General features: G+C 50.6%; 1 protein-coding gene and 1 long non-coding RNA gene across 4 annotated transcripts in view; one reads left to right on the top strand and one right to left on the bottom strand.

Annotated features, from left to right (window-relative positions):
- Positions 1 to 1,645: 1,645 nt before the first annotated feature.
- Positions 1,646 to 4,118, bottom strand: LOC144319482 (uncharacterized). Of its 2 annotated transcripts, XR_013385302.1 has the most exons (3): positions 3,806 to 4,118; positions 2,128 to 2,266; positions 1,646 to 1,826 (listed from the first exon to the last, which is right to left on the bottom strand). It is a non-coding gene; the product is annotated as an uncharacterized LOC144319482 (long non-coding RNA). The 2 variants fall into 2 exon arrangements; XR_013385301.1 differs by having other exon boundaries at positions 1,646 to 2,266.
- Positions 3,048 to 14,344, top strand: part of MMD2 (monocyte to macrophage differentiation associated 2) — a 62,075-nt gene continuing 50,778 nt past the window's right edge. The window contains exon 1 of one of the 2 annotated variants that reach the window (XM_077907662.1): positions 3,048 to 3,286. In XM_077907662.1, coding sequence (XP_077763788.1) covers positions 3,240 to 3,286 — 47 coding nt within the window. In that variant the 5' untranslated portion in view covers positions 3,048 to 3,239. The remainder of the gene's footprint in view (positions 3,287 to 14,344) is intronic. The other variant, XM_077907663.1, reaches the window with a different exon arrangement.

Genomic DNA, 14,344 nt, shown 5'->3' with positions numbered 1-14,344 from the left:
ACATCTCCTGTCATGCAGAGCTACGGAGGGTACTAAGGGGGTAGCACATTTCCAATAAAAACGTCTGACCCAGGCTGCCTTTGTTCCTTTGGTAAAGCTGCAAAGCAGGCGCTGTTACTTCCACTTTACAAGTGGGGAAACCAAGCCTCGTTGAGTGGGAAGCACCTGGGTTCAGCGCACAAGGCTAGATGGTGGTGGAGGTGTATCTTGGATCCTGGAAGGCCACCTTCAGAGCTCCCAGCCATGGCCAGCCTGGCCCAGGGGGTGGTATGGGGTGGCCTAATGGGGAGGGGTCAGAGGAGTAGCAGCAGAGCCCCAGAGAAGATGCGTTGGGTTTTGGCCAGGAGCAGTTGGGGGGGCTGGGCGCTCAGGTGATCGTGAGTGGTTGCTATGGCAGGGGCTGTAGGTTGTATCTGGAGACAGGCCACAGTGACCCTCCCAGGAGTGGTGATGGACAGGCTCAGTGACAAGCTTGGGGGTCCTGAGACCATGCAGTGAGCCGGAGGTGGGCTTGCATCAAAGGGAGAAGTCGTCAGGGAGCACTGGCCATGGTCAAGTGGGCACAGGTGGACTTCTGTTGGGGAGGGGGGCAGAACCAGAGGAGAGGGGAGGTGGGGGTCCTGGAAGGCCCCAGGATCAGGAGCCCAAGGTTTGTCCAGTGGCTGCTGCCATCCCTGGTGCCCACCCTGTCTCCTTCACAAGCTGGAGTCAGGCCCTCAGTTGCTATAACAACTGGATCTCAGCAGTAAAAATAGTAACTTATTTCTTATTCAACTTGTTTTGTTCTTGGAGAAAAAGAAAATCCATTTCTAGGTTTGTTTCCCTTCAGGGGTCTCCTCTGGGGCCCTACTGAGCCTGTGGCCAAGACAAGCTGAAGGTCTTCGAGGGCTGGCTGGGGGCCGGGAGGAGGCCTGCGAGCCAGCAGCCTGGGGAGGTCTGCTCCCACACCTGTGGCTTCCCTCAGCCTCTGGGCAGCTGTGGTCAACAATTGATGCCTCAGGCCTGCCCTGGACTTCCCCAGAAGGGGCCTCAGGGAGATCAGGCCTCTGATCTCTTTCACTTTTAGAAAGCCAGCAGGGACCTTTTTGGGAATTAAAGTTGAGGGCTGAGGAGGAGGTATGGCTGGCACCTGGGGACAGTGTGTCCTAGTGGGGCTGATGATAAGGCTTAGGGACGGGGTCACAACAATGGTGATGGAGATCAAGGTCTGAGAAGAGGCCATGAAATGCGTGTTTGGAGTTCAGAGCCTGGGAAGCTGGGCTTCAGGGCAGCTCCTCTGGTTGTGTGACCTTGGGACAGTCCCCTGTTCCCTGTAGCCATGAGCCTCACCCGCTCTTAACCATGACCCCTGGCAAAAAGACATTTTCTATCCTGACCAGCACACAAAATGTATATAAGACAACTGAAACAAAAGTTTCTTGAACATGACTTTCTCTCCCCTGGCACCATGCACTCTGGAAGGGATGTCTTTTCTGTTTCACTTCCAGTGGCTGCTCACCGCCCACCTGATTGACTTCCTGATCTTCTAGAGCCATGTTGCCCCACAGGACTTTCTGCGGTGTTGGAAATGGTCTGATATAGCAGCCACTGGTCACATGTAGCTGTTGAGCACTTGCAGTGTGGCTTATATGACCAAAGAGCTGCATTTCAAATTGCATTTGCTTTTATTTAATGTAGAAATAAACAGACGCAGGAGGCTGGTGGCTGGCTATCATCCTGGAAGTCGCCGCTCTGGTAAGTCCAGATGAGCAATTCAAAACCTGCAGCTCCAAGGGACCTTCCAGCTCTTCCTTCCCAGCATCTCTTCACAGGGTGGGCTGGCTGCCCTAGGGGACCCTCTGATCCATCACATTCTATACGCCCAGGCTTCCACTCTTGACCTCAAGATCACTTGGCCAAAACCCAACTCACATCTTCCCTCACCTCCCTGCAGCTCCTCCTCTGATCTCTTCCTCCTCCCTCCACATCCCCACCCAGCAGGGCCAGCCAGAAGCCCAGTGGCCACCCTCTATTTCTAATGCATCAGCAGGGTCTAGTGGATTTTACCTCATAAGCATCCCTAGATCCCTTTCCTGGTCCCCACCTCCAGCCTGCCCTGGCCCCTCTGCAGCCTCTGAATACTTGTACCTGCAAGTCCCCACCAACACCAACGCCCGCCAAGTGGCTGCACCCAACATCTGGAGGGCAGAAATGAATTCCATAGGGTCTCTTTGCCATGGGTGGGATTATTTTCTGGATGTGTAGTAGGATCTCAAATAAAAAGTTGCTATAACAAATAGAAAGGAGCTGGGGTTTGAGGAGGAAAGGGAGAAGGAGGTGCTTGTCTTTCAGTTTGGGCATCTGTCCTTCCACGTTGAAGGCTGTTCTGCCTCCCACAGCCCCCAAAGGTGTCATCTGCTCCCGTGGGTGCTTTCCCAAAGCCCATAACCCGGGGCCAAGATCTCCTAAAGGAGAGAGCTGGATCTTGCACAAGATCAGAGAGGGGTGAGCAGATCCTGGGTACGCTGCAATCCCACAGCCAAATGCGTGTGTCCCTGCCTGGGGGTCGTGAGGGTCCCTAGAGTCATAGCCTCTGGAAGTGGAGAGGTTCCCCAGAGACTGCCGCCATTCCCGGGCAGATCCCCTGGGGCCGTCGCGCCTCGCAGGCGCTCGGAGGCAGGAGGCGCTGGCCGCGGGGGGAGCGCTAGCTACAAGTCTACTCCCCGCCGGCCACGCCAGGGGCCTGAATGGCTGGCGCGCCAGCACTGTCCGCTCCCGTTCCAGCCCAGCCCCAGCCGGGGATGGGGGTGGGTGGGGGAGGGGGCAGCGGGGCTCCGTCTAGCAGGCTGTCACCTCGCTACGAAAACTACGGGAGGAGGAGGGCACACCGGGAGAGGGGGGTGCTGCAATCGGAAGCCCCCCCATCCCTCCCTCTCCCTCCTCCTCCGCGCAGCCACTGCTGGAGGGGTCCTCCGGGGACCCGGAGGGGGCCAAGGCCGCAGGGACTAAGGCGATTGGCCCGGAGCCCCCCCTCTCACCCCGCCCCCGCCACCATCTGCTCGGGATTTGGCGTCGGCGTCTCGGGCTCAGGCTCGGCTCGCAGCCAGCTCGGCTCCGCGCGCCCCCCGCCGGCCCCCGCCCCGCGCCCGCCTACCTGCTGCTCCCGCGCCCCCGCCTCCCTCTCTCCCTCCCTCCCTTCCGTGCTCCCTCCTAGCGCCGCAGGTCGGAGCCCCGGGCTGGGTGCTGATGGAATCGCCGCGATGTTCGCTCCCCGGCTCCTGGATTTCCAGAAGACGAAGTACGCTAGGTGAGGGTGGGGGCGCGCGGGGACGGGGACACCCGGGGAGGGGGCGCGCGGAGAGGGGACGCCCGGGGAGTGGACGCGCGGGGAAGGGGACTTCCAGGGAGGGGGGCGCTCGGGGAGAGGACGGCAATAGGAGGGGGCGCGGGGGGAAGGGGGCGCGCCGGAAGGGGGCGCGCGAGGAAAAGGGGAGGGGACGGCACCAGGAGGGGCGCGCAGGAAAGGGGGGCGCGCGGAGGGGAGGCGCGCGGAGAAGGGGAGGGGACGGCACGGGGAGGGGCGCGCGGGGAAGGGGGCGCGCGGAGAGGGGGCACTCGGGGAGAAGGGGAGGGGACGGCACGGGGAGGGGCCGGCGGGGAAAATGACACCCGGGAAGGGGGCGCGCGGGGAAGGGGCGCGCAGGGAGGGGACGCCTGGGGAGGGGTGCGAGTGGGGAGGGGCGGCCAAGGCTTTCTCCCAGCTCTGAGCCGCTGGGCTCGCTCCCCGCGCCGCCTAGGGAATTCGAGTTGATAAACGGACCCTCACCTCGGCCGGAAGAAACCAGAAAAGAGACTTCGTGGTTTTTGTGAGAGTGTCCGCGCCCTGCTTTGCGCCCCGGATCCGGGAGTAGCGCGGGTTCCCAGCGCCTCCTCTCCTAGCGGCGAGCCCTGGGGCGAGTCGCTTCACCTCCCGGAACCTCGATTTCCAGGTCTGCAAAACGGGGATAATGAACGCCCCCATCCCTGGGGACCTTGCGAAGCATTTTGCGTGGCGCCCGGAGCGGAGGAATCGCTCAGTTTTTCTCGGGCGTTTCTGTTAATGATGAGCGGTGTTAGCATGCACCCGCGGTGTCCCCCCGCCCCCCAGCGCTGCCCTCGCCTGCCCCGCACCGCCCCCGCCCCCGCCCCCGTCCCGGCTCCTCACCCTCCCCCCAGCCTTCACCACCCCCAGAACAAGCTGGAGGAACGAGTTAAGTGCTCTTTTAAGGTGGAGAAACTGAGGGTAGGACCCAGAAAGAGTTGCCTGTACTTCTTGACCTTTTCACAGTGTGAGGTCTGTGGTCACTCCTGAGCCTGTTTCTTCCAAAATGGTGATGGCAGATATTCCCACTGGATTGCCGAGTGGAAGGCGAGTCCCTGCTGCATTGATTACAAATTAAATGGGGGAGGTCTATCATTATTAATTTCCTGTAGGATTCTGTGGGGTCTGCTTGCCTGAAAGCTAGCTTGAAAACCCTTTCCTGAAGTTGCCTCCAGCCCCTAGAGGACTTGAGGGGAGGACAAGCTGCACTTTTGCCTCCTGCCTGGGCATCCAGGGGGCCAGCCTGCCCTGCTGACTTTTAGCCCTCTGCCTCAGGTCTCCTGCTTCTGGGTGGAGTATGCAGGTGGTGAGTCTGAGATGGATTGACATTACTTTGGTATCTGCATCTATGTAGCTCATTGTCTCCTTGCAGTTGCTGAGAGTCCCTGTCCCCATGAGGTCTCCCAAATTCCGGTCAAATGGCAAAGCTTGATCACAGATGTCTAGGCTGAAAATGGCATGGGGCTGGGTGAGGTGGGTGGGGAGGCAGGACTGGGCTTTAACTGCTCAGTCTTAGCCTCCATTTCTGGGGGAGGAGGGAGTTGTGAATTCTCCTTCATAGAATTGGGGAGTCCCACTGGAAAAGGGGACACATGGAGGAGTTCTTGTGGGTTTTCTTTGGGTTGGAAGGTAGGAAGGGCTGGCTGTCCAAATCCAGAGTCTTCTCTGATACGGGCACTTGGACTTTCAAAGGCTTGCTATTGTGAAGTACAGTAAGTTGGTGGAGGGTTTGCTGGAAGGGAAAGCAAAGTCTGGACTAGAGGCCATAGATGCAAACATGCAGGGAAGGAGCTATGAAGCCTGTGCTATGGGCCTTTGCCTCTCCTGCACTTGCTGTGTGGTCTTGGGTAGGTGTCTCATCCTCTCTGAACCTCAGCTGGTTGACTTGTAAGGGTTGGTCTGAATGATCTGTAGATCTGGACACTGGTAATGCTCTCTCCAACTGGGACAGAGCTCTCCATCTGGGCCGGGGTCTGGACCAAGAGATTTTTCCTTCCGTGCTTGGGCTGATGCAGTTTCTACAATGAGTCCAGTGAGGAAGTGAAGCACATCGATTAGAACTATTTCTGTTCCCTTTCTCATTGCACAGCCCTTATTGTGGTGCAGCCCACAAGTTAGGTCCTTAATAAAGGCTTCCTGATTGAGTGAATTTAATAGTATGACCCAGTGCTATCTGGAAGAAATATCACACAAGCCACATATGTAGTTCTACATTTTTTAGTAGCTCTTCAGTTTAATGTGTGACTGATTTTCTATCTCATTGTCATTAAAAGGTTAAAAAACAGGTGAAACTAATTTTAAGAATATATTGTAGTTAATCCTTGATATGCAAACTGTTGTCATTTCAACATATAATCAATATAAATGAATTATCCATGAGATATTTTATATTCTCTTTTCACTGCAAATCTTTGAGATCTGTGTATTTTATACCCACAGCCCATCCCAGTTTGGATTAGCTGTATTTCAAGTGCTCAGTAGCCACTTGTGCCTAGTGGCTGCCCAATTAAATAGCACAGGAATGTCTTTCCAGGACAAGAGATGGGCATTTGTCTTAACTGCTTTGGCTACTTTAATAAAATATCATCAACTGGGTGGCTTATAAACAATAGAGAATTATTTCTCATAGGTTTGGAGGCTGGAAGTACAAGATCAGGGTACCAGGATGGTTGAGTTCTGGTGAGAGACATCTTTTGGGTTATGAGCTACAGACTGTATCTTTGTGTAGTAGATAGAGAAGGAGCCTCTGGCCTCTTCTTATAAGGCACTAATTTCATTCATGAGGGCCCCACCCTCTTGACCTAATTATGGCCTAAAGATCCCCCCTCCAGATGCCATCACACCAGAAATTAGATTTTCACATATGAATTCTGGGGGAAGGAGAAGGGGAACCATTCAGCCCTTAACAGTGTTCCTAGTTAAATGCTGTGTGACACTGTAAAAAGATGCTTTCCATCTTTGAGCCTGTTTTTCAATGAATGGTGGGACTAGCCCGTCTTTTAAGGTTCTAGTCTAGAACCCTTGAATGATTTACCTAGATCAAAATACTTATCATAAAGCTATAGGAATTAAAGACTGTGTCGTGTTGGTGCAGGGCTAGGCAGATTGGCCAGTGGAACAGAATAGAGAGTCCAGAAGCAGATTCACACATATAAAAAAATTTTTGATTTTTGTGAAATGTGGCATTGCTGATTCACCAACTCAAGGATGGTCTATTAAATAATGGTACTGAAACAATTGGTTATCCAGACAGAAACAGTGGAACTGGAGCTCTACCTCACACCATATAGAAAAAAGCCCTGGATGGGTTAAAAATTTATAAGTGAAATAAAAAAAAAAAAAAAAAACAACTTGAAACTTTTAGAAAATAGAAAGGACTAGCTTTTGGGTTTCAGGGTAGGTAAAGATATCTGAAGGCACAAAAAGGTTAAAACCATTAAAGAAAAGAGAGATAAACTAGAGCATGTTAAAAATTATGAATTTCTATCCACTGAAAAATGCCATGAAGAAAATAGAAGATGAGCTATGAAGGACATATTTGCAGCACAATTTAACCACCAAGGTAATTAACGTCCAGGAAATATAAAGAACTACAAGAAGAAAAAGACGAATAGAAAATGTGAAAATACAAATCGTTTTGCAGATAAACACAAAGAGAGAGAGGAGAGTACACAAATGAGCAGTGAGCATACAAAAAGCTGCTCATTTTCACTGGGCATCTACCCTGGAGAAACTTGTGCACAATGTGTGTCATTGGAAATGGACGAGAATTTTCTCAGCAGTATTGTTCATGATAAGGAAGACTTGGGGACCTCCCAAACGTCAATGGTAGAGTAGTGTGCATCCCTATAATAGAATAATATCCTGCAGTGAGAGTACCTCCACTTTCAGGCAACAGTACAGATAAATCTTATAGACATGTTGAGTGATAAGCAAAACACAAGGAGAACTATGAATCCAGTCATTTGACGCTCAAGAATAGGAAGCCACCTGTTGTTTAGGAATGCAGAGGAAGGTATATGGAAAGCCAGCAAATGATTATTGCAAAATCAGCTCATTGGCTATCTCTAACGGGGGGGGGGGGGAGGGGGGCAGGTGCTTCTGGGTACACAGGGTGCTTCTGGTCCTAGCAGTGTTCTAATTCTTGACTTGGGAAGAAAACCAACCTGGATTCTATATGCCTTACAAGATAGCTTCCATTCCCCAGGGGGAGACTTACCCATGTGGCCACCTTCCTGCAAGGGGAGGCTGGGAAGTGTAGTCCTGCTGTCTTGTGCCCATTGCTGTCCAGAACAGCACCTGGCATCTGAATAGGTACCAGTCAGATCTGGTGAATGACCAGTGGGTGTGTGACTTTGGACAAGCAAATTAACCTTTGAAGACCTTGGTCTGCTTTCTTGCTTTATTTTTTTTTTTTAAGATTTTATTTATTTATTCATGAGAGACACAGAGAGAGAGAGGCAGAGACAGAGGCAGACTCAGAGGCAGAGGCAGAGGGAGAAGCAGGCTCCACTCAGGGAGGCCAACGTGGGACTCGATCCCGGGGATCATGACCCGAGACAAAGGCAGGGGCTAAACCGTTGCGCCACCCAGGGATCCCGCTTTCTTGCTTTAATCTGACTTTATTTTTTAAATTTTTAAAAAAGATTTTATTTATTCATTTGAAAGACAGACAGACCCCAGGCAGAAGGGCAGAGGCAGAGGGAGAAGCAGACTCCCCTCTGAACATTGAGCCCAACGCGGGGCTCAATCACAGGACTCTGTGATCATGACCTGAGCCAAAGGCAGATGCTTGACCAACTGAGCCACCCAGGTGCCCCTTTTTTAATCTGCATTGCATTGCAATTATAAGCGCAACATGTGCTCTTTGGGCAACGTTTTTTTAAATCAAGGGAAGTAGGTATAAAAATGAAAGCAACAGTCCCCCTTCATCCCACCATCTTAAGATCATCACTGTGAAATGTGCTGCTCGTTTGCTTGCTGTCCTTTTACTGCAGAGACGCTGTAGCTAGCATTGTGTTGTAATTTTAAAAATGTGACCTGCTGCAAGCCTGTCTCCCTTGTCTTTAACAGTTATTCGCAACCTGAGTTTAATGTGTGCCTCATATTCCATCTCATCATCGAACACTGGTTTATTTTTATTATTTCCCACTTTCAGAGGCTTTCATTGCTTCCTGGAATCCACTTCTGTAAGTAACACTGCTGGGGAACATCTCTGCAGCAGGGCACCAGCGTCCAGGAGAATTCTCTGTGTGGACACATATTTGATCCATTGTCGATCCTGGGCATTAGCCACGTCCCATGGGTCACAAGTTCGACGTGATGCTCACTGACTGCCTAGTTATACAATGACTGGGGCATAGGGTGCCCCCAGAACGGCCCCATCGCATAGTTCTTGCCACAGGCTTGAAGTTGTTCCTAAGGCCACAGGAGGGTCAGGGCCCAGCTCATCCTGTAGTGGTGTTCTCGAGAAGCTGAAGGAGCCTGGAGCTTGAGTGCTGATTCTGCTCATCTCTTTGCTGGGTTCTCTTGCATAGGTAACTTAATCACCGAGCCATGCTATCATCCTTGTACTGGAGGCTAACATGGGGTTGGTAAAGCATACAGTGGCCCTGGTAGGCTTTCTGTACATTTAGGTCCCCATCTTACTACCTGACATCCCTTCAAGGTCACTTAGGACCAATCCTATTCCAGCTCAGAAATTCTGAAAGTCATGGGTCTCATAAACACTTTTTTGTTCTTTAAGTGATGAAGATATGTATGAGAAGCATCCAGTGCGGGTATACAGTTGGTGCTCCAAAGTGGTGGTTATTTCTGCAAGTGATTGTTATTCACAGCCTCTTTCCAGGGAGAGTTTAAAGCGCTCTGTACAAAACAAATTTCTCAAGATCCACGGGGCTGTTGGAGAACCCTTCTATCTTGGCAAGGCTTGTGCTGATGTCAGAGGGTCCCTGTGCGTGGAGAAGAGGTGGCGAGGAGGGGCTCCCGGGTGCTCTGTCTTGCTGGGCTACTGTGGGCAGGCCAGTTCTGGGCTTCATGGAATAAGAACCACGTGCCAGGCCTCACGCCTAGCACCTTCTGTTCACCACCCGTATTTGGTTTGCCCGTAGTCATGGACCACATGGTCAGGCTCACACCTGGACTGTGCTTTGCTTTTCTGCCTCCCACACCACCATGGGGATAATAATCCTCATGATCACCTGCGTTTGTGGAGTAGGGCCAGAGCTCATGCGATTGTCCTCGCTGGACACAGGGACTAGAATCCTGAGTCCTCCCTGCTGCCCACACCCTCGCAGGGTCTGGCAAGGCTCTCAACACACCACCCGTGCAGCCGCCTTCATTCATGGACAGGCCCGCCCCAAGCATTTGTGGGGCTGGAGCGAGTGTCCCAGCGGAAGTCCACACACCATATGTCTGAATATTTAAAGTTAAAAACCCAGCAAACAAGCTTTTCGACAAAATGGGTTCTGTCCTCCTTGGCAAATATACTTCTATAATGACAAAAATGGAACACTCTAAAACGTGGCTGTCATATGATTGAAGGCTGGCCACTATCAAAGGCAGCTGAATTTAGTTTTTTCACGTGTGTCTTGGCATTTATGGCTGGGCCAGCAATGCTTGGATGAGCAACAAGATAAAGGTATACATAATTTATTCATTATGGTATATTTCATACCAGTTATTTTTCTCTTCATTGCAGCAAAATCACTAATTATATTATTTATATTAAAGATTTTCACTTAAATTGGGGTCTAATTGATCATCTAAAGTTGTGCAGTCCAGGGCTGTCACACTAGCCACCTGTGGCTGTTCATTTATTTATTTAAATTTTTACTTATTTATTCTTTTTAAGTAGGTTCCACGCCCAGTGTGGAGCCCAACACAGGGCTTGAACTTGTGACTGTGAGATCAAGACCTGAGCTCAGATCAAGGGACAGACACTTAACTGCTTAACCAACTGAGCCACCTAGGTGCCCCTACCTGGGGCTATTTAAATTCAAATCTAGGGCAGCCCAGGTGGCTCAGCGGTTTTAGTGCCGCCTTTAGCCCAGGTTATGATCCCGGGGTCCATGGGATTGAGTCCCACATGCAGCTCCCTGCATGGAGCCTGCTTCTTCCTCTGCCTGTGTCTCAGCCTCTCTCTCTACCTGTGTTTTTCATGAAAAAATAAATAAAATATTTTTAAAAAACTCAAATCTAAATTCGTGAAAATTAAATAAAAATAAAAAGTTAGTTCCTTGCTTGCAGGGGCCACATTCAGGTGCCCAATAGCCACATATGGCCAGTGGCCACCGTATTGGACAACACAAGACTTACATTTCAGTTGTTGCAGAAATTTTTTTTTTTTTTTTTTTTTTTTTTGCAGAAATTTTTCTTGGAGAGCACTAGTCTAAAGGATGAAAATGTAAAACGTAATTTAAAAAATACCCTACAAGGGACAACTGGGTGGCTCAGTGGTTGAGCATCTGCCTTGGCTCAGGTCGTGATCCTGGGGTCCTGGGATCGAGTTCCGCATCGGGCTTCTGGCAGGGAGCCTGCTTCTCCCTCTGCCTATGTCTTTGCCTCTCTCTGTGTGTATCTCTCATGAATAAATAAATAAAATCTTTTAAAAAATAAAAAATACCCTACAAATGTAAATTAAACCAAAAGTAAAAAATCGAAAAAAAAAGTTACTTATTTTTATTCTAGAGCATCCAGAATTTTCTTAAATTTGAAAGGCAAAATACAAATGAAGATTAATAAGTATAAGACTTAAAGTCAAAAAGTCAAAAGTCAAAAAATATTTTACGTAAGTCAAAAACTTACGTAAAATATTTAAGTAGAGCTGAATTTTTTTAAAAAGATTTTATTGATTTATTCATGAGAGACACACAGAGAGGCAGAGACCTAGGCAGAGGGAGAAGCTGGCTCCCTGCGGGGAACCCGATGTGGGACTCGATCCCAGGACTCCAGGATCACGCCCTGAGCCAAAGGCAGGCACTCAACCGCAAAGCCACCCAGGTGTCCCTGAAAATATTTTTAAAAGATTATTTATTTGAGAGAAAGAGTGTGTGCACAAGCTGGGGGAGGGGCAGAGGGAGAAGGAGAAGCAGACTCCCCACTGGGTGGGGAGTCCAATGTGAAACTTGATCCCAGGACCCTGAGATTGTGACCTGAACCAAAGGCAATGCTTTACCACATAGGCACCCCAAGCTGAAATATTTTGATTTTTTTTTTTTTTTTGCAAATGCAATTGAATCTCCTCTTATGAAAAGGAAACCCTTCACATCTAGAGCTCAGTGCTAGTGGCCTAGTGGCCAAGGTAAAGAGTAGGAATCGTGCCTATGCCAGACACATCTGGCCCAGACGTATGCAGGTTCAGGGCTGATACGAATTTGTCCTTCTTGCACAGTGCTCCTGCGCTGCCATGTACACCTGTTGGGAATTCCAGGGCAGTTCCTGAGTGGCTCGGAAACCCGGAACCACAGGAGGTGTGAGAGGTGGAGGCTGAGACTGCTGGGCAGTGACTCTCGGGTGGAACCCGTGGTGCCATGGCACCAAAAGCAAGGCTTTGACAGATGGGTTAATGTGTCTTCCCGCTGACCTCAGCACTGGGACTGCCTGCACCCTCCCCTCCAATGCCGGCCATGGTGTCACCCATAGATCTCCATGGCATGTGGATGTGATCTTTTTTTTTTCCTTTCTTAATGTGGTAAAGCTTACGTAACATTAAGTTTACCATTTCAGTCTCTTTTAAGTGTCCAATTCAGGGGCATAAAGCACATTCACCTTGCTGTGCATCATCACTACCACTCTGTTCCCATCAAATACCCCGTCCCCACATCCCCTCCCCCAGGCCCTGGCACCATCGTCTACTTTCTGTCTCTGAGTCTGATGATGACTCTGGGGACCCCTTGTAGGTGGAGTCATACATGTTTGTCCCTTTGTGACTGGCTTATTTCATTTAGCATAATGTCCGCAAGGTTCATCCCTGTTCGGGTGTGTGTCAGAGTTTCCTTCCTCTTTAAGGCTGAGTCGCATTCCACTGTATGGGTTTACAGCTGTCTTTGGTTTTGAGGACCTGGGATAAGAGATGTGGAGAAGACCTTTCCTGGGGCCTGCCTGGGTTAGTTATAATGTGGATGTCTAGGGCGACGGCTTGGGCTGTGCCAGTGACGAGCACTGGATCCCCTGTGACCAGGGTGCCTGGGGCTTCTGTAAGTCAGTTTGTGGGTATTCATGAGAGCAGGACCCTCCAAAGCCATTCCAGAGCATACTCCGTGGATCAGTAATGTTGGTGTCACCTAGTGCTTGTTAGAAATGCAGGATCTCGGGCTCTGTCCCAGACGTATAGAAGCTCATAGTTTAGGGGAAGACTCAGTTTCCTAATAACACCATGTGAATTAATGCAGAATTGAGATATTGACAAGCATGCAGGAAACCAGGGGTACAGTTTCTGCTCACGTGCCTGGGTGAAGGGGCCTTGAGGGTCAATCAGGTGCTCTCAGTTGTAAGTAACAGAAAGCCTCAGTTTGAGCTGGCTTAGAGGAGAGAGGGGGAAGGAGAGATGGAGAGAGAGAGAGAGAGAAAGAAGGGGAAGGAGGAGGAGGAGAGAGAGAAGGAGGATGAAGACAAGGAGAGGACGAAGGAGGAGAAAGAAGGGAACACCAGAAGAAAGAAATGAGTTAGTGTCCAGAACTGAGAAGTTCAGGAGTGTCTGGGTTCAGGTACAGCTGGATCCAGGGTCTCTTTGTTTCTGGGCTCTGTTTCCTCTGGTGGCTGCATTCTCTGGACTGCTCACAGCCCTTGTAGACCAAGAATTTCTCTTTCCCGGCAGAATCACCACTGTCCTGGAATCGAGTCTCTGTGCCTTGGCCTGGATTGCATGCCCACCTTTGAACCTATCACCGGGGTCAGGGGAAGGGCCTGCCAAGTCTAGGTCCTTTGGAGCTTGGAATTTGGAAGTCAGGCATGGCTTGGGTGGTGGTGGGGTGTGGCTCCACTTGAGCCCAGTGGAGTGAGAGGAAGAGGGTGTGGCCCAAAAGGAAAGAGTGCTGTTATGAGACGGGGTAGATGCTGGACGTGACAGGAGAAGCGAAGGACAGCTTGTGACTTTTGGCCCTTTGGGGGTGAACAGGAGTTCTACAGGAGGCTGGGAGAGGGAAGAGCACTATGAGGGCTGCAGGAATGGGTTCCCACTATGAGGGAAGAGTCTGAGGCTGGGCTCAGATCCACTGGAGGGGAGGATGCCGGGTCTGGCCCCCAAGTGCCTGGGCATTTGCCCAGCAGCTGGCCCTTCCCCTGTGGGCTCTGGGGCACTACTGAGGCTTTTATAATGAGTGGCAAGGTTTTGGTTCCAGAAGGAACCAAAGAGGCCACTCCAGAGACTGCAGCTGCAGGGAGCATGGAGACCCCAAGGGGCTCCCCAGCAGTGGGGGGGGGGGTCTGCTTGTTGCATCTCCTGACAATGGGACAGTTCCTTGCCTACATGTCCCTTGACCCCAAAGCCTTCACTATGTGTGAATGTAGTACCAGTGCTGTCTCTTATGGGATGAAATTTAAGAAAAGAGACTCAACTTTAAAAGGGAAGGAAGTTCTGATACTTGCTGTAGCAAGCAGGAACCTTGAGGACAGTATGCTAATAAGCTGATAACACAAAAGGACAAATGTGTGAGTCTAGTTCCATGAGGTCCCCAGAGTTGTCAGACGCACAGAGACAGCAGATGGTGGTGTGAGTTGGAGGGGTGAGGAGGGGCTGGGGGTCAGCAACAGGGACAGAGTCTCAGTGTGGGGGCATGGAACGTTCTGGAGCCGGCCAGTGGTGGTGGTGGCTGCATGACAGCATGAATGTGCTCAATGCCCCTGAAATGGGCATTGAATAGTGGTTAAAACAGTAAAATTCTATGTTGAGAGTCTTTTACCACAATGAAAAAAATAATAAGAGAAATAAAACCTAGCTGAACACGGGGATATATGCAAGTCATTGATTAAATGCGAGGGGAAAGAGGGGGAAGAAATGAGAAC

This window comes from Canis aureus, chromosome 8, assembly GCF_053574225.1.
Source record: "Canis aureus isolate CA01 chromosome 8, VMU_Caureus_v.1.0, whole genome shotgun sequence".
In the NCBI taxonomy this organism is placed as follows: domain Eukaryota; kingdom Metazoa; phylum Chordata; class Mammalia; order Carnivora; family Canidae; genus Canis; species Canis aureus.
The sequence above is the reverse complement of the archived record's forward strand: the minus strand, read 5'-3'. Positions and strand labels throughout refer to the sequence as shown.